Source organism: Coenobita brevimanus, chromosome 61, assembly GCF_032717465.1.
Source record: "Coenobita brevimanus isolate Jiangsu-jjx chromosome 61, ASM3271746v2, whole genome shotgun sequence".
NCBI classification, from domain to species: domain Eukaryota; kingdom Metazoa; phylum Arthropoda; class Malacostraca; order Decapoda; family Coenobitidae; genus Coenobita; species Coenobita brevimanus.
In genome coordinates this window covers 37,269,483-37,294,609 of record NC_137014.1, presented here as the reverse complement: position 1 = coordinate 37,294,609, position 25,127 = coordinate 37,269,483, and the positions used below count along the sequence as shown (strand labels likewise).

Below are 25,127 nucleotides of genomic sequence, written 5' to 3'. Positions count from 1 at the left end.
GGTAAAGGCGTGTTATGCTTGCGCTACGAGGCAAGTTTGAAGTAAATGTGTCATTTAGCCTGTTTGCTTTTTGCGATTCTTTAAGGAGTTTATGTTGTAAATACAAATAAGTACATGTACAGTACTTCATTTTACAAATACGATGCAAACCTCTGAAATTTTCACACACTTATCGTTCATACCGCCTGTAGTAATAGTAATAAAAAATTTTGAAAATTATTATTATTAAATTACTATTATTATTATTTACTATTAATATTATTATCATTATTATTATTATTATTATTATTACTTTAATCATTCTTACTGTTATAGGTGATTTAATTTTTTCTTTAAATAAGTGCTTTTGTAGAAATCTGGGACCCCGTTTTCTCTATCGAAACCCCTGACCCCCCCAAAATTAAAAATAATAATAATAATAATAATAATAACTTCCCTCACCTCCCGCAGCGGCGTCCGTCTGCACGGCTGCCAGCACCGAGGAATGCCTGGCCAGGGAGGAACGCTGTCGCCTGGAACTCAAACCCGACGATTTTCCTAACACCCCGGGGGACGGTTCCCTGCTCAAGTGGATCAAGACGGAGTTCGAACTGGTTAAGAACTACGTGGTGGACTGCGCCAAGGAGAACAACTACAGCGGGATTGTCACCGGCACCGTCTTTGACCCCCCCACCACATTCAAAGGTCAGGGTGCGATGCGACGCGATGGGTTTCCGATGTACACTCTATCCAATGGCCTTTCTTTCTTAGTACTTTCTTATCTCGGAGTTCTATTCTTTCTTGGTCCTTCCTGCCTGAATCTTTCTTGGCTGTCCTTAATTGTTTTGTAACCTTTTATGTCTGTTTTTATCCAGAATTTATGGCGACTTTTACCTGTTTGATGTTATCCTAATTGAAAAAAAAAAAATCTCCCATCACCTCGCCTCTGTATAGTTGTTGTAATTCTCTCACCTGTATTTATTTTTGGCAATACTCTGTTCGGTCTAATATAATGTGTTGTAGATCGACTGACACTTGCCTTCTTGATTTTTATTTTTTTTTGTTATTTTTTTTTTGTTCTGCATTTACACAAGGTCACTGAAGCTGGTGATTTATCGTGTCTTCTTCACTTCCAAGAATGGTCCTCCATGTTCTATATATTTTTTTTACTTTATGTTGTGTGAGACTGCATTATATTGCGTGGTGGTGCGTGCAGCTTGCGTGGTGTTGTGTGTCAGTGTGATGTTGTGTGGTGTAGTCTGATGAGTGGCTTGAGAGTTGTGAGGTGATGTATGGTGATGTGTGGTGTTACATGATGTGTAACTTGCGATGTGTTAGTGTGATACTGTATAGTGTTGTTCCATGTAAGGTATGTGAGGAGTTGTGTGGTGATGTATGGTGATGTGTGCTGTTGTGTTGCTTGTGTGGTGTTACATGATATGTGTAACCTGTACTGTGCAGCGTGGGTTTTGACGTGTGGTGATGTATGGTGATGTGTGGTGTTGTATGGTGATGTGTGGTGTTGTATGGTGATGTGTGGTGTTGTATGGTGATGTGTGATGATGTATGGTGATGTGTGGTGATGTATGGTGATGTGTGGTGCTGCATGTTGACGTACGGTGTTGTATGGTGATGTGTGGTGCTGTATGGTGATGTATGGCGTTGTGTGTTAGTTTGTCTGTGCTATGCTGTAATGTGTAGTGCTTTTTACAGAGCTGCAGGAGAGATGCCTAACTATGACCGGCTTGAAGGAGCAGCTCAACGTAGGGGACGACCAGCTGCAGTCATTGGTCACCTGCGTCTTCACCAAAAGGGGCACGGTAGGTATTCTTTAGTCACCCATACCTCTCTCTCTCTCTCTCTCACTTTGTCGTTCCCATACGCATACAACTTTATTTCCATAAGCAGTCTCTTTTTTTTTTTTTTTAGGTCCCATAAGCATTTGCTTCCTCATATGCAAACGACTTCTTCAGTTCACCATAAGCATACCTCATCTTAATCTGTTATAGTCGCATTTGTTTTCTTTCTCCTTTATATTCTTTTCACCCACACCCACCCAGTGCTCAGATGTATCAGTGTAGCGAGTCACTTCCAACCCACTCAGACCGGCCTAAGCTTACTGGACCTCCCTATGCAGTAGATGTTCGCAAGGATAGAAAGATCGATCCTGTTTTGAATGCTGCGATCCTATTTTGAATCCTGTGATCCTATATTGAATGCTGCGATCCTATTTTGAATCCTGTGATCCTATATTGAATGCTGCGATCCTATTTTCAATACTGTGATCCTACTTTCAATGCTATGACCCTATTTTGAATCCCGAAATCCTATTTTGAATGCTTCTCCTGTTGACTACCAGATTGAGTGGGAATAGTCATGAAGAAGTCGGCAATGTAAACAGGAAGCGAGGCTATTAAATCAAACCAACTATTAATATCAAGGTTATTAACGTGTTTTAACGTGTTATTAACGTGTTATTGCTTATCATGTAAACACATGATAATTCAGCAGTGTTCACCATCACATCGTCATGATAATGGGGTCCTTAATTTACGACATAAATTTAAATAAACGTGCAGCCTACGACATAAATAACCGTACAGCCTGCCTTGTTAATGAAAAGGGAAATCTACTCGTCCTTGTGGAATTCAGTGAGAACTAACAACAAATGCCGTATTTATCTCACACTGATCCTTGGAGATTTACCAGCCTTACGATTCTATCTGACATATTTATCTCACTAAATCATATATATATAATGTACTCTTTTAGTTTATGAGTGAGTAGTCTGCCATAGTCTAAGGGTAAAATTCCGATGCATATATCCTTACTGGTAAAATGTAAACAATGTAAACACGTATATTCCCCCCAGCTGGACAAGTACGCCAAGTGTGTGAACGGGGAGACCACTACCTGAGCCCAGACTGACCCATGATGCACACACCTGAATACACACACACACACACACACACACACACACACACACACACACACACACACACACACACACACACACACACACATGAGGATACACGCCAGAAGGCACTTGGGGACACCTCAAGGATACCTGGGGACACCTGAGGACACTCGAAGCAATCTTACCTGGGGATCTACACCTGGGGACACACCTGTGGATACCTGAAGCCTTCTCGTCTCTGGACAACAACTGGACCATCGGAAAAAAAAAAAAACTGTCTTGAACTTCCCTAATCAGTCTCTGTCTGTCTGTCTGTTTGTCTGTCTCTGTCTGTCTCTCTCTCTCTCTCTCTCTCTCTCTCTCTCTCTCTCTCTCTCTCTCACACACACACACACACACACACACACACACACACACACACACACACTGCAGACCTGGCACGTCTTTTGTCTCTCCTTCCCTCCATCACCCACAAGAGAAAAATTAACCATACAAGGCCAGTGACTTAAAAAAATCAATATATATACTTCAAAAAAGCTACTTATGACATACTGTTCAGTTTGATTGGCCCTGAAATAAACTGAACTGCTTGCTGCCCTGTTTTATTTGCATCCTTGATATTGGAGAGGGACGCCTTCACGTGGTGGCACCGACATAACCAGGTGGCTCAACTGCCTGGTTGTACAGCATCCCACAACTACTTCCCTATCCCTATTGCGGATTAACTTAAGTCTGCAGGCCACCGTGATCACGTTTCAGATGAACCTGGGGTTACAACAACAACTACAACAATACTATTATTACTACTACTATTACTACTACTACTAATATTACTACCACCACTACAGCTACAACAACAACAACAACTACTACTACTACTACTCCTACTACTATTACTACTACTACAAGTATGTGGATATCTTTTAGCACACGACTTTCATGACGAATTCAAAAAAATCACCAATCCTAGCCCCGAACCCTACGCTCCAGACGGTAAAATAGTCTATCGCCATAAATAAATAAATAAATAAAAATAAATACGACTAACCACTTCTCCACGATGACATTATTTTGTCTTTTCCCTCACCCTTTATCAAAATCTTTATCTTATTCTTATCTTCAGACGATTTTATTCAGCTTAAGAAAGGGGTTTAGCCGAGAAGAGGTTAAGGAGGGCCGTATCCAACCCCTCCAGCTCGAACAGTCTCTCCTATGCGTAAGAAAATCGTCTGGAGAAGTTCTTAAATGTAAAAATGCGTAACTGTAGCGAAGGGGTTAATTCCTAGGCCGGAGCTCCCTAACACTTTTTTCTAGGTGGTTTATTTTGCTTATTATACCTTGCCATCCTACTCGCTGTCACTTAATCCAACATTGCCATACGCTGCATAAATAACGCCCAGAAGGATATTAACTATCCATATCCAAAAATAAATCACTAAGGAAGAGGTGTTCCGGAGCTTCCTCACCTAACGATGATGAGCACTGGGGTGGACTAGCCCAGGGTCCCTACGCTCCTGATGGTGTATTATAGGATAGGGCGATGGACAGATGGATAGATTTTTATAGAAATATAATACTTTAAAATTACCAGAGAGAGAGAGAGGGGGGGGGAAGACAAGAAAGGAGAGAAGAGAGGAGAGAGGAGAGAAGCGGAGAGAGAGGAAAGAAGGGGAGGGGAGGGGAGGGGTGGGGAGAGGAGAGGAGAGGAGAGAAAGGACGTGATGAACAAGGAGAGAAGGAATGTAAAAGAGAGGGAAGGAGGAGGAAGAGGAGGACGGAAGCAGAGAGGAAGAGGAGGAGGGAAGCAGAGAGGAGGAGGAGGGATGCAGACAGAGGAAGAGGTGGAGGGAAGCAAAGAGAGGAAGAAGAGGAGGGAAGCAAAGAAGATGAGCAGGAGGGATGCAAAGAGAGGAAGAAGAGGAGGGAAGCAAAGAGAGGAAGAGGAGGAAGGAAGCGGATAGAGAAAGAGGAGGAGGGAAGCAAAGAAAGGAAGAAGAGGAGGGATGCAGAAAGAGGAAGAAGAGGAGGGAGGCAAAGAGAGGAAGAAGAGGAGGGAGGCAAAGAGAGGAAGGGAAAAGGTACCATTTAGTATCTGAGGCTGGAACTCTTTCTGTTATGGCTGTTACCCTACCTACCAACCTCATTCCCTCTTTCTCCTCCTCTCTCGTTCCTCGTCCTCTACTTCCTCCTTCCTCTCCTTTCATTATCTCCCTCTATCCTTTCCTTCATCATCCCTTCCCTCTATTCTCTCCCCACCTCCCCCTCCCTCAATCCTCCCTCTCCACCCCCACTTCCACCTCCTACTGCCGATATATAACACCCAGCCTCCACTCACCCACTCACTCATCTCTCCACCCCATCACTCCCAGGTCAGCTCTCTCTCTCTCTCTCTCTCTCTCTCTCTCTAATTACAGACCTAAGCCTTACCTATCTATCCATGCATACATCTATCTATTTATAGCCAGACGCCTTATACCTGTGCAACAATGGACTTCAGTAGATAATTCTGTAAATCCTCTAAGCCTCATATTAATTTTGCTAATAGAGTATAATTGACTCTGTCGGATACGTTTATGTGAAGCTACAGTACGTGGTGAATGTTTTTGGCGTAACAGATAGAACCAGGATTCCGGGAGCTTGAACGGTGAGTGAATGGAAGCGTGGCCCACTGGACTGGGTAAATTTGGGCTGTCTGGACGTTGTTACTCCTAACCCTACCCTGGGGTGGGAAAGGAAGTCCGGATGATGATGATGATGATGATGATAATTAGTTTGCACACACTACTCTCCCGTACTGGTACTGAGCCAAAATTGCAGGCAAGAAATTTTTCCTTCATGCTTCGCTCCACTAATATTATTTAATGTATAAGAAACGTACAAAAAAAGGCTGAAATTTAACATGAACATCTCAAAAGTACAACAGGACAATAAACAGATACACTTTGAAGGCGTAGAAAAAAATGAAAACTTGATCAATTTTCCTTTCCCCTTATACAGGACCTACATATTTTCATCTATTTTTTTATGCTAGGAAGAAGGAACCAAAGACCACGAGCCCGCAAACTGTTCCTTCCAAGAAAAAAAACAAAATATATCTATTGACATCAAAGACAAATGGAGTGTAAAAAAAAAAATCATGAGTAAGAAGGCGGATTAAACAGAAACATGATAAACTAAATGATAACGGAAATACAAAAGTCTAAAGTAAAACAACAACAAAAACTTATGTGCGCGGTCATGCACACACACAAAATCTTTACACTGTACACCAATTTAGTGTTCGAGGATTTTTTTTTCGTGGAATCAGTTGAAAAGTTGTGTGTGTGTGTGTGTGTGTGTGTGTGTGTGTGTGTGTGTGTGTGTGTGTGTGTGTGTGTGTGTGTGTGTGTGTAATTACATATTCACATCCTAAAACCTTCTCAGCAGAAAATAAATCAAATGGGATACTCAAGTCGTACTTAGAATCAAAATCAAGTGACTTCTTTTGGTTACTTTTCGTGGCAGCAACGGCAATCACAGCCCAAGAGTTGAAGTTGTTGGCATTGTGCTGTATATAACTATTTCTCTGTCCTTCCTTCATAGAGTTTCGTGACGATGAAGACGACAGCGCGTGTGGTGTTGGCGATGGTGGTGGTGGTGGTGGTGGCGGTGAGGGGTAAGACGGTCATGCCAGATCATATCCACAGGTGTATTGAGGAACAGAAGGAATCACTGAAGCTACAGCACGAGATCATGGCAAACATCAGTAAGTTTTGGTGTGTGTGTGTGTGTGTGTGTGTGTGTGTGTGTGTGTGTGTGTGTGTGTGTGTGTGTGTGTGTGTGTGTGTGTGTGTGTGTGTGTGTGTAATATCGTTACGGATACTGATGAGGCGAGGGAACTGACAGGGGATCGAGCTGGGTGGATGAACTTTGATCGGTGATGTGTATGGTAAGAGTTTAGGACCCCCATTTTTATAATCTGTTAAGTAGTGGGACTGACTGTATCTGATATGTGATGTGAAGGGCGCATGTGTGGGAAGGTTGTGCTTGTGAGGTAGAAGCAGGATTCCAGGGGCCTGAATAATGAGAGAATGAGTGTGTGGCCCCTCTATCAGGGCATGCTGTCGATTAGTTCTGCCACTGTATATTTATTTATTTATTTAATATATATTTATTATTATTATTATCAGTCATTATTATTATTATTATTATTTGCTTTCTGGAACCTACTTCGTTCCACTTGTGAGTGGGAAATAAAGGCAAGATTATAATGACCATGATGATTGCTAATAGTTTTTATTATTATTATTATTATTATTATTATTATTATTATTATTATTATCCTCACCCTGCCCTAGGGTCCTCACCCTGCCCTTGGGTGGGAAAGGAGGTCCGGATGATGATGATGATGATGATGATGATTATTATTAGTGGTAGTAGTAGTAGTAGTAGTAGTAATTAATTCATTTCTCTCATCACATTTTCATGTAGAACCTGCCAAGAGACCCCATGTTCTATGTCGTCCCCAAGTTACCCTTCTCCTCCCACCTCCCTCAGCCACCAAGCTCTGCAACGCCACCAGCCTCGACGCCTGCCTGGCCAGAGTGGAACCCTGCGACGTGGCACTCGTACCTGCAGACCGTCCACACATCCCCGACGATACGCTGCTCAGGTGGATCAAAACTAAACTGGAGGAGATAAAGCTGGACGTGGAGAGCTGTGCCAGTGGGATGAACTACACCAACATCGTCACCAACACCACCTTTGTCCCCCCCACCTCCATCAAAGGTACGTGGGTGGACGTACGTGGGGCTTGACGGAGAGGCACAGGGTTGGTTAGGACACGGGTTGGGTAGGTTAGAAAAGGAACAGCTAGGACACGACTGGGGGGGACAGGATTGACGAAGGCAGGGCTAAGACACGGCTGTGAAGTAAAGGGCTGGGTAGAACAGGGCTGGATAGAACGAGAGCTGAATAGCAAGGGGCTGGGTATGAAAAGGTAGGTTGGATAGCACAGATCCGTGTCGAAGTGAGCTTGGGCAAAGATGAAGTGGAAAGGACTCGAGCAGGGAAAAGATGGGCAGGACTGCGAAATAAAGCAATGCAGAATAGATTTCGAAACAATATGATTTAGACACAAAGGTACGGAATCCCTGACAAAATCACCAACAAAACCACAATTTTACCCACAATATCACCGAGAAAATCACCGACAAAATCACCGAGAAAGACACAAACAGAATATCAAACAATATCACCAACAAAACCACAATGTCCGCCGCCAAGGACTCAAATGATGCATAGACTGTGTGTGTGTGTGTGTGTGTGTGTGTGTGTGTGTGTGTGTGTGTGTGTGTGTGTGTGTGTGTGTGTGTGTGTGTGTGTGTGTGTGTGTGAAAATATAAAAAGGGTGTGTATTTTTTTCTAGTCACTTCCGCCACTGCAACACCTACCATTAGCCTCAGCCGCAGTGACGGAAGTGTGTATATCATGCACACACACTACAGTCACACATATACACCTACACAACACTTAAATTGACACTCTATACACCCACATTCAACGAAAAGTCACTCAGCATCACATCATTCACACATGGCACTGTTATACACACACACACACACACACACACACACACACACACACACACACACACACACACACACACACACACACAGTATAAAAAAAAATTCCATCTTGAGTGAAGTGGGGTACAGTTTTCGCCTCTCCTCCTTAACCCTTTTCATCCTATTTCTTGTTTTAATACTGACTCCTCCAGACGATTTTTTTCAGGTTAGGGGAGATTTACTGTACTGAGGGTGTCAATGAAGGCTATATCAACCCTACCCCCCATCTCGAAAAAGTCTCTCTGGAGCCAAATACAAATGTCTGGCGGTGGAAAAAATGGAATACAAAAAAAGTGGGTCATCAGGGTGAGGTGGTTACAGGCCAGGATCGTCACACAAGTCCTGAAATCGTTAATAAGACAAGGCTACACGTTAACATTTATAAAGTTTAGTATTTTCGTTACTTAGTGGGGCTGAGGTAGTTTAGTGGGGATGTGAGTACCGTAGCATGTGTGGTGATGTGTGTGGTGTGGTGTTGTGTGGTACTGTGTGTTGTATGGAGATGTGTGGTATGGTGTGTAGCTTGTGTACTGCTGGATGGTGTTGTGTGGTGATGGGTAGCGATGAGTGTTGCGTGTTTGGTGTGTGGTGACGTGTGGTTATGAGTACTAGTGAATGATGTTATGTGGTGAGGTGTGGTGTTGTATGGTGTTATGTGGTATCGTGGTAATGTGTGGTGATGTGGTGATATGTGGTGCAGCGTGTGGCTGGTGTGGTGTGATGTAAAGCCTGTGTGGTGTGTGATGAAGCTTATGTGATGCTGTGTGTGTGTGTGTGTGTGTGTGTGTGTGTGTGTGTGTGTGTGTGTGTGTGTGTGTGTGTGTGTGTGTGTGTGTGTGTGTGTGTGTGTGTGTGTGTGTGTGTGTGTGTGTGTGTGTGTTTTATGTGCAGCTTTTATGTGTGGTGTATGTGGTGTTAATTTGTGCTGTTTCTTCAGAGCTGAGCGAGACCTGCGTAACCTTACTGAAAGTGAAGGATCTACTCAACGTGTGGGATGACCAGCAGGAGCAAATGGTCACCTGCGTCCTCACCAAACAGGGCATAGTAGGTTTTCTGTAGTTTACCATACCCGCCTACGTTTTCTATCTTTTCTTCAGTGTCATACCCACATACGTTTTCTATCTTTACTACATTTTCTCTCTTTATACCGGGGAGGCTTAACGTTCTCCAAAAAAGGAAATTGGTGGGAATTGAATTGAAATATTTGTAGGAAGCATTCTCTCTCTCTCTCTCTCTCTCTCTCTCTCCAACGAAGCACTATAAAAAGGAGTAAAGAAACTTGCCCACGCGCAAATAATAACAAATATTTTATAATAATGCTACACCCAGTACTCCTTTTACCTTAGCTGGCTCAGATTCCGAACTCATGGCCCGTCACCCTGCTTGATATTTATATAACAATCCGGCCCGCAACAGCCTGGCCAACTAAATGAATCACTTCTCCATGGCAAACAGCACCAACCATCCCACTAATTCGCATGTCTCTTGATAAAACTGTTTTCTGCAATCACTGATTTGCATGTTTTTCAATAAATTTCTAGTAATCTAGTCACTGGTTTGCTTGCTTTTCTACAAAATTTTTGTATATTGTCACAAACTGTTTTCTGCAGTCACTGATTTGCATGTATTTCAATAAATTTCTTGTAATCTAGTCACTGGTTTGCCTGCTTTTCTATATATATATATATATATATATATATATATATATATATATATATATATATATATATATATATATATATATATATATATATATATATATTGTCACAAACTGTTTTCGGCAGTCAATGATTTGCATGTTTTTCAATAAATTTCTTGTAATCTAGTCACTGGTTTGCCTGCTTTTCTATAAAATTTTTGTACACTGTCACTTTTGGGTTCTCTTTGGCACTCCGGCCCGCAGGCTACTCCTAGAAGCTTTCTCTGGCCCTCGCACTGAAAAGGTTGCCGACCCCTGTTTTACAGCTTATTTGATGAAGCTCAGAGACAGAAATAATAGTGTTACGGCCCTACATCAATAATAATGTTACGGCCCTACATCCTTTTCACAGATTTGGGCTGAGGTCCACCAGACTTGGGGTCTGTTACTTGGTTTCTATTATTATTACTATTACTATTAATTTCAATTGCTCTCTATTATATTACTATTATAATTACTTCAGTGGTCATCTATTACTATTACTATTACTTGGTCATCTATTAGTAATACTATTACTATTAATATATTATTAATGATAACGGTATTAATTAAATTGAAACTGGTTTTTATTTTTATTATCGTTGCGAGGCTGTTCCACTGAATGCACAAGTGTGTCTAGATCACCTGATGGCCTGTTGACCACTCTCCATTCTGCACGGTCTCCTGTGGTGTACCTGCAGCTTGGAGAGCAGCCAACAGGTAACCAAGGTGAGAAGGCTGTTTTTATTGATTATGGTAAACTGTATTAAAGAAGTGTTTGTAATGGCAAAGTAATATACAATTATCTATTACTTTCCCTTCTATTACTATTACAATTACTATTACAGCCAGGAACTTGTGATCTATTACTATTACTATTGCTTTGAAAACCCTGTAATAGTCTATTACTATTACTATTACATATTACTATTACCCCATGTCTGCAGTCCACCTGGTTCACGTTCTGATGAGCCTAAGGTTATACTACTACTGCTGCTGCTGCTGCTGACAATAATAATAATAATAATAATAATAATGAAAATGGTACTAATAACAACAACATTACCGGTACTCCTACTACTACTATACTACTACTACTACTACTACTACTACCACTAATAATAATAATAATAATAATAATAATAACCAGAACACCATAAACTTGTCCAAGATCAATCATGATACGAAAAAACTAGTCCAACAAGTTTGGTGACTCTAGCTTTAATCCTTCATGGAAAATTAGGTGACAACCGGAATATCCCAATTTTTGACCCCAGGCGATCTCAGAGAATGATCAACCGATTGGAACTATACCCATTTCCACAATGCGGCCGCCTTAAGGCAATATTACAGTAAAATTTCACCTTCCCAGCTTAAGCAGTTTCTGAGATGGCGTCCGGGAATCCGTTTTTTTACATTCTGAATAATATCCGGTGATCCGGTTCATGGATTGTCATCATATTTGGCCAGACAAAGCAGTCAGCTGGGCGATTAAACCTGACAAAGTTCTAGGCCCAAGGTAACAGCCATTTACTTTGTAAAAAATCCAACATCTCTGTGTGAAGTTTTAATAATAATAATACCTAACACATTTCTCCCCAGCTGGACCAATACGAAAGGTGTGTCCACGGGGAGTCCACTGCCTGAGTCCCGCCACAGACCCAAGAAGCTGTCCGTCCCTCCACCTCAACATCCCCACATCAGCACCAACATCCACCCGTAACACCTGCATCACGTACACCACAGGAGTTTTCGGAATTACACGCCTTCATTTTGGGTTGATGTTGGAGTAAAATTATTCGCCTGATATTTTGTTTTCTAATATATACTTTTAACCCTTTCTTAGTTCTCTCACTTCCAAAAATAAATATATGCATAAAACCTTCGTGTACTCAGTTTTCACCCCTTCAATCCAATGGTGTTGTTTTCATACGTCACTCTAGGAACCAACACACTTTTTACCCAGCTTAGGGGGAGTGTCTGGTGGTGGAGGGGTTAATGAAGTCTATCTCTAATCACTACCTGAGAGAGAGAGAGAGAGAGAGAGAGAGAGAGGGGGGGGGATTCTAATCTCTACAAAATCGTCCGGAGATGGCAACAAGTGAAAAAATACGTCCTAGGCCTGAAGGGGTTAATAATACAGTCGTTACAACTTAGAACAACGAAGCCTGAAATGGTACAGTTCAGGGATAATTCAGCCTTTTAATTTATTCCTCTTAGTTATTTTCTATCTATCTATCTATCTATTGCCAGAAGCCTCAATCCCGTACGGGGTGGCCACAAACAAATCGCCTCCACGTCGCCCTGTCCCCCGCCATTTCACTGCCCTGCTCCCAACTCACACCCCCCTCTCTCATATACCTCTCCACTCCATCCCTTCATCTCATCCTCGGCCTCCCCCTCCCTCTCCCCCCCTCCACCTCACTCACATATACTCTCCTCGTCAGTCTCTCACCCTCCAAATTAATGGCATGTTTACAGTGTCTGATGAGTACTTAAAGTCTTCGCCTATTTCCACCCACCCCCCTCTCTCTCTCTCTCTCTCTCTCTCTCTCTCTCTCTCTCTCTCTCTCTCTCTCTCATATACTGTACTCTGTTCATTTTACTTTGTCCTAAAATTGCCATCCCTCCCTCTTGAATGCTGAGCTGTAACAGGGGATTAACATTAGCATATTACATCAGTCACGAAGAAGTGCCACACACTATCGTAGAGCAAAAGTACTGTCTATTTCTGCCACTGAGCTTCGTGAAATAAGCCGCAAGGGGATGACAGCTTGGGTCAGGTTAGAGTGCATCGATTATAGTATCCTAAATATTTGCTGTTATAAAAAAAATATGGAAACACAAGTAGCCTATATGATCACATTTCTGCACTGTCAATAATAATAATAATAATAATAATAATAATAATAATAATGATGAGTATAATAATAATAATAATGATGATGAATATAATAACAAAAATAATAATAATAACAATACTAATACTAATACTAATACTAATACTAATAATAATAACGGTAATAATAATAATAATAATAATAATAATAATAATAATAATAATTAATATGTAAACTTACTCCCAACCGTAATAGTCGAAATTTTGTTCACGGTCATTTCAGTTTACGTACTTGTCTGTTAGCAGAATTTAATGAAGTTTTCAACAGTGGTTTTGGAGTTTTGATACGACTAACGATTCTCACACACACACACACACACACACACACACACACCGCTCGCTGGTGCAGTGGTAACGTTCCCGCTTGCCAACTGGTGGACGGGAGTTCGCGCCTCGCTCAAGTTCCGAAAAGTTTCACTGACGAAGCGGGTGGTTACTGTCCCCCTTGAGCAAGGGGACAGGTGTGTGCGTGTGTGAAGGTCACAGCCTTGCCCTTAGATCGGACTATATGAGCTCTCAGCTCCCTTCCGGGAGGGTAAAAGCTGACGATCACGACCATCAAGTGATCCTGACCGACTCGGTGAATTACACAGAAATGTATGATGATTCAGAGTTAGGTTTAGTTCAGTGTTAGGTTTAGTTCTCTGTTAGTGTGACTTAGTTCTCTGCATTGGTAGCTATGAAACCTTCCACCACACCCCACACTCACGTTTAGCCCCTCACATATATTGTGATTTATATTCTGCAAAATCTACGATTGCAACATATTCGGCGGCCCGTGTCAACAAAAAACACTATACCGGGAACAAAAATCTTCAATGTCATACGCCTGTCGTCACAAGTCTGTGCTGCTGCCCACTGAGGCGTATCAGCATATACAGTATATATATATATATATATCTATATATATATCTATATATATATATATATATATATATATATATATATATATATATATATATACCTAGGCTGCTTCCCCCAAGGAAAGGGAGGTAGCTATGAAATATATATATTGTATATATATATATATATATATATATATATATATATATATATATATATATATATATATATATATATATATATATATATATATATATATACGGTATATTCACACACACACACACACACACACACACACTAGAATGCAACCATAGGGCGCATAACTCCGCCAACGTTAATAAAATTTGTTTTACTGCTGTTATTCCTCTTTCCTGCCAGATTAATACATTACAATTTCACATTGTCAATTAATTCTACGAACGTAGTCTGACCAGTCACACAGTCTCAAAGAACGGGTACCTTGGCCAACCCCAATAAAAGTTATTATTTATTCCAACATCCGAGCCTGGATCCACCGCAAAATGTAGCTAGAGGCCCCCCCCCCCAGGGGGAATCACACCAGCCGCGAGCCGATACACATTTAGCGCGGCTCGGAATAGGACCTTGACCTACTTTCACCAATTTCGAACTCGTACGAGATTTTCATCCCTACCACATACCTGTAAAATTTTGTGATATCTTAAGCGGTTGCGAAGTTATCGTGCTAACAGACACACAGACCTTGACCTACTTTCACCAGTATCGAACTCCTGCGAGATTTTCATCTCTACTACACACCAGGCCTGTAAAGTCTTGTGAGGATATCGAGAGCGGTTACGAAGTTATCGTGCAAACAGACAGATAGACAGACAAATTGAAAACAACATTCGTAGGAGATTTTCATCCCTACAACACACCATAAAATTCTGTAATGATAATTTGAGCGGCTGCAAAGTTATCGTGGTAACAGACACACACCACTTCACCTGCTTTCACCAATTGCGTACTCATGATCGTTTTTTTCTCCTACTACACACCTGTAAAATTTTGTGATGATATCTTGAGTGGTTGCAAAGTTATCGTGCTCACACACACACACACACACACACACACACACACACACACACACACACACACACACACACACACACACACACACACACACACACACACACACACACACACACACACACACACAAACTGAAAACAATATCAGCTTCGCTATCGCGGCTGGTAATCAACTCTCCCTCATCCCACCGCCCACCAGCAACCAGATTTTATTGATGTCCGATAACTTTTTGAGACAGGTACCTTATACACAAGGAGGGGAGAAGGGAACAGCAGGGGAGAAGGGAAGAAACTAGTATGGGTACGGGGAGGGGAGAAGTGAGGGAATGGAGAAAAGGCGAGGGGGAGGAGGAACAGGAGGGAAGGGGAAGAGGGGACGGGGAGGGAGCACTAAAACGAGGTCGGGGAGGGGACAGGAGGGGAAGAGGGACATGAGGGGAGAAGGGACGCAATGGGGAAAACTGAAGGTGAAGAAGGAAAGGCTCGGGGCAGGACAGAAAAAGAAAGGGGAGGTAGGTGGGGAGAAGGACAGGAGGGCGTGAGGAAAGGGACTGGAGGGGAAAGGGGAAGGGGGAAGAAAAAGGGAGAAGTAGAGACAAGGGAACATGAAGGGAGACGGAAGAGGAAAAGGAGGGGAGGGGGATGATGGGGAGGAAATGGGGGAAAGTAAGGGCTGGTGAACATGTGATAGGATATGAGGGGAAGGGAACAGAAAGGTAGAGGGGAGAGAGGGAGAAAAAGGGTGAGGAGAGTGGATGGAAAAGGGGAGAGAGGAGGAGGAAATGAAAGGGGAGGGGAGGAGAACTGGAAATGATGGCACAAGATGAGAATGTCAGGACAGTTTCCCCCAGAGGACAATATCCCTCCATGCACAATATCTCCCGAGGACAAATTTTACCCCATTTTTCTGTACCCTAGCTCCATGCCCTTACTGGTTACATATCGCAGCTCATATAGACTGGTTGGGTTAGGTTAGGTTAGGTTAGGTATACAAACATGCATGTGTCTGCATATACTGACTACATATCGAGAGAGAGAGAGAGAGAGAGAGAGAGAGAGAGAGATTACGGTATATATTTATATACATATATATATATTTATATACGTATACACATTTTAGGCATTAGCCAGGGGGATTTTGTCCTCGGGAGATATTGTCTGGGAGGGGGTTTGTCCTCGGGAGATATTGTGCATGGGGGGATATTGTCCTCCAGGGGATTTTGTCCTAGAATCCGGGACGGGAAAGAGAAAAGGACAGGAGAGGAGAGGACTGGCGGACAGAAAGAGGTGAGGCAGGAGGAGCAAGGAGGGAGAGGGAAGATGAAAAAAGAGGATATTGTAGTGAGGGAGGAAAATTCTCCCTCGAATATTCAAAGGCCGGAACCGCCTTGATTCTCTGAAGGATTTTAGTTTTCTTCCCTTCCCTCCTCCTTTTTCTCCCGGCTGCCTCCATTCCTTTCTTACTCACTCCTTCCTTCCTCCTTGTCTGCTTCCTTCTTAGCTTCCGTTTACTTCTCCCTGCCTCTGTCCTGCAACATCTGATAAACACTCGCTGTCGTGTACAATACAATGAATCCCACAAATCGGATGTATAACTACGAAGGCACAGGGCAGCACGATGAATAAACGTTGGGGTTTGGTACAGTTTCCTTCACTCGAACTGTTTCTGTGTCCACACCTGTACTGTTTAAGCATGTTGGGGCTGCTGGATAATAACAGCTGTTTATATTTAAAAAAAAAAAAAAAGTTTGTTACCTTTGCATGTTTGGGGATGACTTATCCGCTCTGCTCCGGTTAACGCCATGTGATTTCACTCGTTACGAGGAACTTGCCAAGGTCAGCGAGGTAAGAAAAAAGTTTATATGCACGAGCAGCACGTGGCTTGGCTGAATATAACTTCAGAATGACGAAAGGTTGAATGTAAACACTAGGTTCTCAGATAATGGTGGTGGTAAATTGCAGCCCTGCGAAGCGAGGCAACAAGAATTACTGACAATGTATTTATACAGTAAAATATATCGGTACCATAAAAGCTTCCACTGCGGGGTACAACGACTACCATATTAAGTAAAATAATGGTGGATGATCAAGTTAAACACAAGAGTGTGTGTGTGTGTATATATATATATATATATATATATATATATATATATATATATATATATATGCGTTACAAGTATAAAATCAAGCATTACAGTATATACATTGCCAAAGCCATGTTTAATATACTCCAAAAAGTTAAAAGCAAAAATTATCTATTCAGGTGCATCCAAACCCAAACATAATGCAAACGTAATTCTATTCTTTTAGTAATTTTACACATCGTCTGGCTATATATCTGTCCATCTACTTACAGCCACAGACTTTAATCCCGGATGGGTTGGCCATGAAAAAATCAACTCCATGTCGTCTTCCTCCGCTGTCAGGCTGCCTTCCTCCACGTCACACCACACTGATTCATAAACAGTAGCTTTACCCCTCGCCCCTCCTCCTCGTCGGGCTCTCTCTCTCTCTCTCTCTCTCTCTCTCTTTCATATCCCAAAAGTAACACTTAATCTTTTAAAATACCTACAAATTCTCTCATCAATGTGGCGTCTCTAACATTGTGCATCACTTAATGTTAGAAGATACCGTAGTCAACTATGTATGAGTAATAAGAGCACTGAAATATTATGCAGATTAGGTTACGCATATTATCAATCCTATCGTGTTCGCAACAATATAAAAAGGAAGACCCGTAGGAAAAGAGGTTACTACATTTCCCTCCTCTCCCATCAATCCCTCCCTGTGTCTCTCCCTTCCCTATGCCTCCTCTAGCCTTCCTTCCTTCCCCCTTGTTTCCCTCCTTTTTTTTTTTTTTTTTTTTTTTTTTTTTTAATGTGTCCGACTCTGGGCATAGGCTTTCACAACCTGCTTTCAAGGCCCAGTAGTCCTGCTACGTACCGCACACCTCTACATGTCACCACTTCGGCGCTGACACCCACCGTCCATATAGAATACATGCTAGGGCTGTCTCATACAGGACTGGTGTATTGGTATTAGCGGGGGTATTTTTACGACATGTCGGCGGGCCTTCTGGTAGATCAGTAAAGTCTGATTATATGAAATTCAAATCCTTAAACTGTTCCCTGCCCCAGCGGGATTTGAACCCGGGTCCGTCAGGACTGCAGGCCAACAATCTACCGATTGAGCCACCGCCTCCTGGTTTCTGTTCACCCCTTTCCCCTTCATCATTCCCTTCCCGAACCCTATCCTTGCCTTCCACCCTCTGTATCTTATCTCCTAGCTCTCTTTCCGCTACATTTGTTCTTCTCTTCCTCACCCTTCCGTCCTCTTCCTCACCATTCCGTCCGTCCTTCTCTCCCTCCTCTCTCTTAACTCCCTCGTCCCTCCTCCTCTCCCATCCCCCTCACCTCCTCGTCCTTCTCCCCTCCATCCTTCATCCCTCCATCCTTCTCTCCGTCCCCCCTCCGTCCGTCCGTCCCTCCCTCTCTCACAGTCCAGCATATAAACCATCACGCCTCCCACCAGAACACACTCCTCAATATCCCTCTCCACACAGCAGGTCAGTCCTCATCTCCGTCTTTTCAGTCCCTCAGTACACCAACACTTCATCTCTACCAACCCCTTCAGTACGGTAAGGCCTGTTTTTCTCTCCATTTTTCTTTCTTTTCTTCACTGTTTTCCTTCATTCTTTCCTTTTCTATTTTTTTTTCTTCCTACATCAGGCGACTTCATTCAAACTAGGTAGGGGCTCAAGAAATGAACAGGTTACGGAAGGCTATATCTCTCACATATAAAAATTTAGCCATCTGGTGTTGCCCAAAACGCAGCAAAAAATTCCGGTGACTGAAGGAATTTACCCACGGAGGACAAACTATTTCTCAACACACTGAAATAATTTAGTGTTATCCAGATGAACACATTTTCCGTCACGTCAAAGAAGGTTCCTGTAGACTGAGCTTGATTCTTTGGGGAACAGGAATCGCCTTAAGCACAACAAACTCGTCTTAGCTCGAGGTCAAGAGGTTAATAGTCACGTTATGGGGTGGATGTCCTCTGAGGTGTGCACAGGGAAGACTCTAAGGGTAGCTAGAGCCCCGACCCCTTTGCCTTGCCGGTTACAAAGGTCCGTATTCCCCCTAGCACCTCTTCCTTAGCGATTTATTTTTGGATACGGCTGGTTAATGTCCTTTTGTACGTTATCCATGCAGAGTGTGGCGATATTGGAATGATTTATGCAACACGGAGAAGGATAGTAAGGTGTAATAAGCAAAATATATCCCTAAGGAAGAGTTGTTAATAGGTAAAATAAGTTGCTACGGAAGAGTTGTTTGGGAGCTTCGGTAGCCGACGAGAGCACGAGCCAAAGTTACCTCTAGGACACGCCCAAAAAAAAAAAAAAAAAAAAAAAGGAGCATGGAGGACTGCAGGTGTAGGGCAACTTCAGCCTGCAGTCCACTGGGTGCATGTTTTCATATGAACCTGGGGCTACAACTACCGCCTCTCCCATCATTACGTTCTCCAATAATTTTAACATTTTCATTACGTTCTCCCTCCTTACTTTGCCTCTGATTTCACCCCGTTCTCCATTCCTAATTTTATCTTTTATATCAATACGTTCTTCATTAATGTTGACTTAATTTTACGTTCTCCATTATCAACCTTTACTTCGTTACGTTCTTCATTAATTTTACCTTCAATTCACTACGTTTTTTTCCCTTCCTTACGTTCTTTAACCTTTGCCTTCATTACGTTCCTCCATACCCAAATTTCACTCCAGCACGTTCGCCATTCTCTCTCCCTCAGGAAACTCCAGCACAATGAAGAACGTGAGGGGTTTACTTGTGACGGTGGCGGTGACGGTGGTGCTGGCGGTGGCTGTGACGGCGGGACCAACGATGTCACTGGACGAGAAGGAGTGCAAGGAGAAGAAGGAGATGTCTCAGAAGATTATGACCCTTACGGACAACATCAGTTAGTATTTATTTGTTCTTATTTATTTATTTATTCATTTATTTATTTTTTTACTATCAGCATCGGGTAGTATTAATTTTCAGATCTCTCTCTCTCTCTCTCTCTCTCTCTCTCTCTCTCTCTCTCTCTCTCTCTCTCTCCATCTTTGTAACCCACCCACAATCATTTTCTTCAGCTTATCACTTTTGTTTCCCGGACTCATAGAAAAGATATCATAAGTAGCACCCATAACTCAGCATTAGTTATTTTTCCATCTGGTCTTGTTTCCTTTGTACCAATTATCATTATAAATCAAAGCCAATTAGTGGCCTTCATTTTGTCTTCTTTACCGCAGTCGTGGAAAAGACATTAAACCCTAAAATAACAAAAAAGAAAGAAAAGGTAAAAGAAAAGAAAAACGTCACTTCTTCCCCCCAAAAAGAAAAAAACAGTCACTCCCTCCCCCTTAAAAAAAAATCAGAACACTCCCTTCCTCTAAGAAAATAATGAAAGCAAGAAATAGGAAAATAAAAGTTACTCTACATCTCCGGCGGGTCACTTCCCCTCACAGATAAATAGATAGACAGATTAGGTAAAGTCACTCATATTCCTCAACAATTCACTCCTCTCCCCTCACGCCACTCTCAGCCCGTAGCCTCTGCAACGACAACAACACCGACACCTGCTTGGAGAGGAAGCAAGACTGCCAGAAGACCCTCACCCCCGACGGCATGCCACAAACCAAGGACGAGGAGCTGCTCAAGTGGCTCCAGGTGCTGCAACAGGTGATGCCCGACGTGAAGCGCTGTGCTAGTGAGCTGGGTTACTCCAACGTCGTCACCACAACAGACTTCACGGCACCAAGCAACATGACAGGTGGGTAGACGGGTGTTGCTTGGGCAGGGATGATCTTGACAACGTCTGAATAAGTCTTGGTTAGGGAGGACGTGAAAACTGATAAGGTCGGTTATGATACACTGTCTACTCTAACTTGGTCTATCTTTGCCGTCCCTCCATCATGCATGTCGACTGTAGACTGCAGATTAACGCTAAAATACGGTGCTAGTCACGAAGAAGTGCTAGAGCTACCTTAGGAGAAGCGAATCCAGCCCTAGGTCTTCTCTGAGTAGGACATGATTGGGTAAGACAAAAAGTAATGCGTGAGAGAGTATGATCTGGTTGGAATGGAGACTAAGTGGTTGGTTAAGCAGGACAAGATTGAGACGGGCAAGATAGAGTGGATGGCTGAGTGGGCTGTGACTGGGCAGGATAACAGAGAAGGGAAGTTGTACAACTCTCTCTCTCTCTCTCTCTCTCTCTCTCTCTCTCACACACACACACACACACACACACACACACACACACACACACGCCGGAAAGGAAAGAATAATGCAAGAGGCAACATACAGCAAAGGAACACAACACCCAACTGACACACAAATCAAAGGAAAGTACAACACAATAAACACACAGAGCAGAGCAAAGCAGCACACAACAGACTCATACATACTGTAATGGAGAGGAAGAAAAAACACAGACACACATAAATGGCAAAGAGAAGAGAGAAAAACACAACACAAACACAGACAGCAGAGAAAATCAGAGCACAACAGACACATACATAGAGCAGAGGAAATAAAAAAAAACACAGCAATATAAAGCCTAGGAAAGCACAACACACAAACGCACGAAGCACAATATATAAAAATAAAACACACACACACACCTGCTGCCACCATCTCTCATGCATGCAAAACGACGCAATCAACAAGGCATGGTATGGTGACTGTGGGTTGGATAGTGACTGTGGGGTGGATAGTGACTGTGGGGTGGATAGTGACTGTGACACGGATAGTAACTGTAGCGTCACTTCCCGTCCCCACACCCACCGTCACTACACCCACGCCGCCATGACCAATTGGAGTACGTTCGTGGTCAGTAATTTAGGTACATTTTAGGGTGTGACCCGGTCTGGTGGGGGTCAAGGTCGAATACGTCCATCCGTCCCGCTTGCGTATTTACAAGAACAACAACAACAACAACAATAACCGTAATAATGGTAATACTATTAATGCTAAAACTAATAGTAATAATAACAATAATAATAATAATAATAATAATAATAATAACTAATAATTTCTTCTTAATTATCCTAGTCAAAATGAAAGAAACAGCTAGTAATTTTCATTCACAACCGTCCAATTAGTTTTATCACAACATTAATGAGAAAAAAACTACGTATAAAACAGTAAAATATTTGAACGAAAAAAAAAAAGGGGTAAAATAGTGCTTCCGGGGTGTATGCGAGAAGGGACGAAGGATAATGAGTGGAAATCCAGGTCTGTCAATATCTTTCAAATTTATCACGGCGGCTTTACGTCAGTCTGGCTGTATATAGATAGATCGTTTTACATCACTCGACAGATTTAACAATATAAGTGGTCTTGTCAAATTAAAAAGCTGCAATAGTGAGGTTAAAAAAAAAAAAAAAAAAAAAAAAAAAAAAAGGATCGTGTTGATTTAGTCTATTGTTGATTATAGAAGTAAGGTCGCGTCACACCAATCACTTGCTGCAGCGGGTGGGTGCGGGCGGGAGTTTTGCATCACTGTAACCCATACCAGTGGCCCTACTAGACGCGGGCGGGTGCAGGCGAGAACTGTAAGTGTTACAGTGATGCAGAACCCAGCCCCTCCCAGCACGCGTTTGGTGTGGACGTGACCTTAGATTACCATAAGTGATTCAATACAGGTTCTCTCATAACAATTTGGATATTGACCCAAAACTTGCAAACCAATCAGTGTTACATGAGTCTGTATAATAAGCTACATTATTTTTTATTTTACCAGAAATTAAGTATATTTTCATGCTTTAAATTTCTCAGTCGTACAAAATAAACGTACGGTACATAAACAATACGAGCTAACGATAAATCTGAGGTATAAGGTACGTGATATTCAAACCATGGTACCCTGTAATGCCTAACTGTGTACACATCCATTTTTCCCCATATAATTTTCAGCTGAGTAAGGAACATAATACTAACTGAATGCACTGTAACTGGGAGAGATGTGTCCGTAGAATTAAGCTGGTATTGTAATTTGGTGAACCGTGTCCTTAGAATTATACATTATGCTCACAGACTCTTAACTTGGCCTAACAATGTCCTCTTTCTCTTTCTCTCTCTCTCTCTTGAATGCTGACCTGTAGCTAGATATTAACACTATATTATGGTGCTAGTCATGCGGAAGTGCTATGGAAAGGATATAGAGCCATAGCATAATCTTTTTCTGCCACTGAGCTACGAGAAATATACTGCGAAGGGATGAAAATTTGGATCATGTTAGCGTGAAACAGGTATAGTTGGATGTACCGTAACTTTGTCCACTTTGTCCACAGAATTAACGAAGTCTTGTGCGAACCTGCTGGATGCGGTGAAGGAGCTGAGGGTGGAGCGGGAGCAGAGGGTACCACTGGCCAACTGTACCATGAGAAAGCAAGGCATGGTACGTCAATTCACTGTACTACTCTATCATCGGTGTCGTAGAGGGACGCCTTCACGTGGTGGCACCTATACTAACCTGTCAGTTCCCTAGTTCCACCAAAATTCATACCCAGCTTCCTCACACACTGACCCTTATGCATCCACCCTTTTCTTACCCAACCACGTCGCCTCCCACCTTTAGACTCACTCATATAAAATGCTGTATATCACTTTTAGCCCCCTATCCACGTACAATAATAATAATAATAATAATCGTCATCATCATCATAACTATTATCATCATCATCACCATAACAATAATAATCATCAATGCTAAACGGAACTGAGAACAATACAAACAGCATAGTTTTTTGTTTATATACAATATGGTAATATTCTTTAGCTTCACCTATTTCACCAGTACTGGATCAACTTCTTGGTCAACAGGATTATCCCCCAAGTTTTTTTTTTCATAAGCCTTTCACTGGTTTTAATTCTGGTTATTACTCCTCTAAACTCTCTGCTTGCATTTCTCACCCAATACGGCGGGCACGCAGCACCTGTCTAGCTTCACACACACACACACACACACACACACACACACACACACTTTTTCTACCCAACTCTCTAATGCACAGCTCATCGGTACTCTCACTCATTCATCTACACAACGGGTGACTTCAGGGACTGTTTTCCTCAGTATTTTTTTTTTTTACTGCCAATGACCTACAGCCTTTTATATGCTACTTATCCATGTATCTGAAAATTAACAAATCTTTAACTATCTTTCCTTTTTTTCTTTCTTTTTCTTTTTTTTCTTTTTTTTTTTTTTTTGCTTCATTGTATTTCGAAGGGACAAGTTTTGAAGGCTCTACACTTTGGATTCTCTCTCTCTTTTTGTTTTTTGTGAGAATATAAAAAAAAATGGTGGACAAAAAAAAATCCAGAAATACATAAAACAAATTGCTGAAAACATGAACGAGAAAATAAATAATCTCTCTCTCTCTCTCTCTCTCTCTCTCTCTCTCTCTTCTCTGCCCCAACAATCTACTAATCACTTCGTTCTTTCAGCTCGAGTCGTATAGTCAGTGTGTCAACGGGCTGAGCAACACCACGGAGGGCGAGGCGAACAATGCTGACTCTGACACTACAACAACATCACCATCTGGACGATCTAGGAATAATGGGACAGATCTGAGCACATCTGAGGATACCCGAACATCTCTGGGCACAACTGGTAATACCCGAACAACTCTGGGCACAACTGGTAATACCCAAACAAATCGGGGCACAACTGGGTATACCCAAACACCTCTGGGCACAACTGATTATACCCAAACAAATCGGGGCACAACTGACTATACCCAAACAAATCGGGGCACAACTGAGTATACCCAGTCACCTCTGGACAAACCTGAGTATAACCGTGGACGCCCTAACAATTCTAGATAAACCTGAGGATATTTGGACAAATGTGGGGATACCTGGACACCCCTGAAGACACCTTAGTACACCTGAGGATATATTTCTAAAATTCAACCAAAAAAAAAAAAATGGAGCTTCACGTAGGCATTCTCTCTCTCTCTCTCTCTCTCTCTCTCTCTCTCTCTCTCTCTCTTTCTATCTATCTACCTATCTATCTATCCTGCTTCCAGTACGCACCTCGCACGTCTATTGGCCACGATGCACAAAATAACAATAATTTTTCACGTCACTATGA

The 25,127-nt window shown here is 42.3% G+C and overlaps 2 protein-coding genes across 2 annotated transcripts; both read left to right on the top strand.

The window, feature by feature from the left end:
• Nucleotides 1–6,498: 6,498 nt before the first annotated feature.
• LOC145403648 (uncharacterized) lies at nucleotides 6,499–11,917 on the top strand. The gene is made up of 4 exons (XM_080275335.1): nucleotides 6,499–6,641; nucleotides 7,433–7,663; nucleotides 9,440–9,546; nucleotides 11,783–11,917. The coding sequence occupies exons 1-4, from the start codon at nucleotides 6,521–6,523 to the stop codon at nucleotides 11,825–11,827; spliced, it is 504 nt and encodes a 167-aa protein (XP_080131461.1). The 5' UTR covers nucleotides 6,499–6,520; the 3' UTR covers nucleotides 11,828–11,917.
• Nucleotides 11,918–19,780: 7,863 nt separating this feature from the next.
• On the top strand, nucleotides 19,781–24,859 carry LOC145403757 (uncharacterized). The gene is made up of 4 exons (XM_080275435.1): nucleotides 19,781–19,946; nucleotides 20,574–20,801; nucleotides 23,323–23,429; nucleotides 24,479–24,859. The coding sequence occupies exons 1-4, from the start codon at nucleotides 19,793–19,795 to the stop codon at nucleotides 24,857–24,859; spliced, it is 870 nt and encodes a 289-aa protein (XP_080131561.1). The 5' UTR covers nucleotides 19,781–19,792.
• Nucleotides 24,860–25,127: the final 268 nt, after the last annotated feature.

Excerpts from the sequence above, each read along its gene's own strand:
- LOC145403648 (XM_080275335.1), top strand. The coding sequence starts at position 6,521 with ATGGTGGTGGTGGTGGTGGTGGCGGTGAGGGGTAAGACGGTCATGCCA. Across the intron at positions 6,642-7,432 it reads CGAGATCATGGCAAACATCA|CCACCAAGCTCTGCAACGCC; the intron begins GTAAGTTTTGGT and ends CACCTCCCTCAG. Across the intron at positions 9,547-11,782 it reads TCCTCACCAAACAGGGCATA|CTGGACCAATACGAAAGGTG; the intron begins GTAGGTTTTCTG and ends ATTTCTCCCCAG.
- LOC145403757 (XM_080275435.1), top strand. The coding sequence starts at position 19,793 with ATGAAGAACGTGAGGGGTTTACTTGTGACGGTGGCGGTGACGGTGGTG. Across the intron at positions 19,947-20,573 it reads GACCCTTACGGACAACATCA|CCCGTAGCCTCTGCAACGAC; the intron begins GTTAGTATTTAT and ends CGCCACTCTCAG. Across the intron at positions 20,802-23,322 it reads GGCACCAAGCAACATGACAG|AATTAACGAAGTCTTGTGCG; the intron begins GTGGGTAGACGG and ends CTTTGTCCACAG.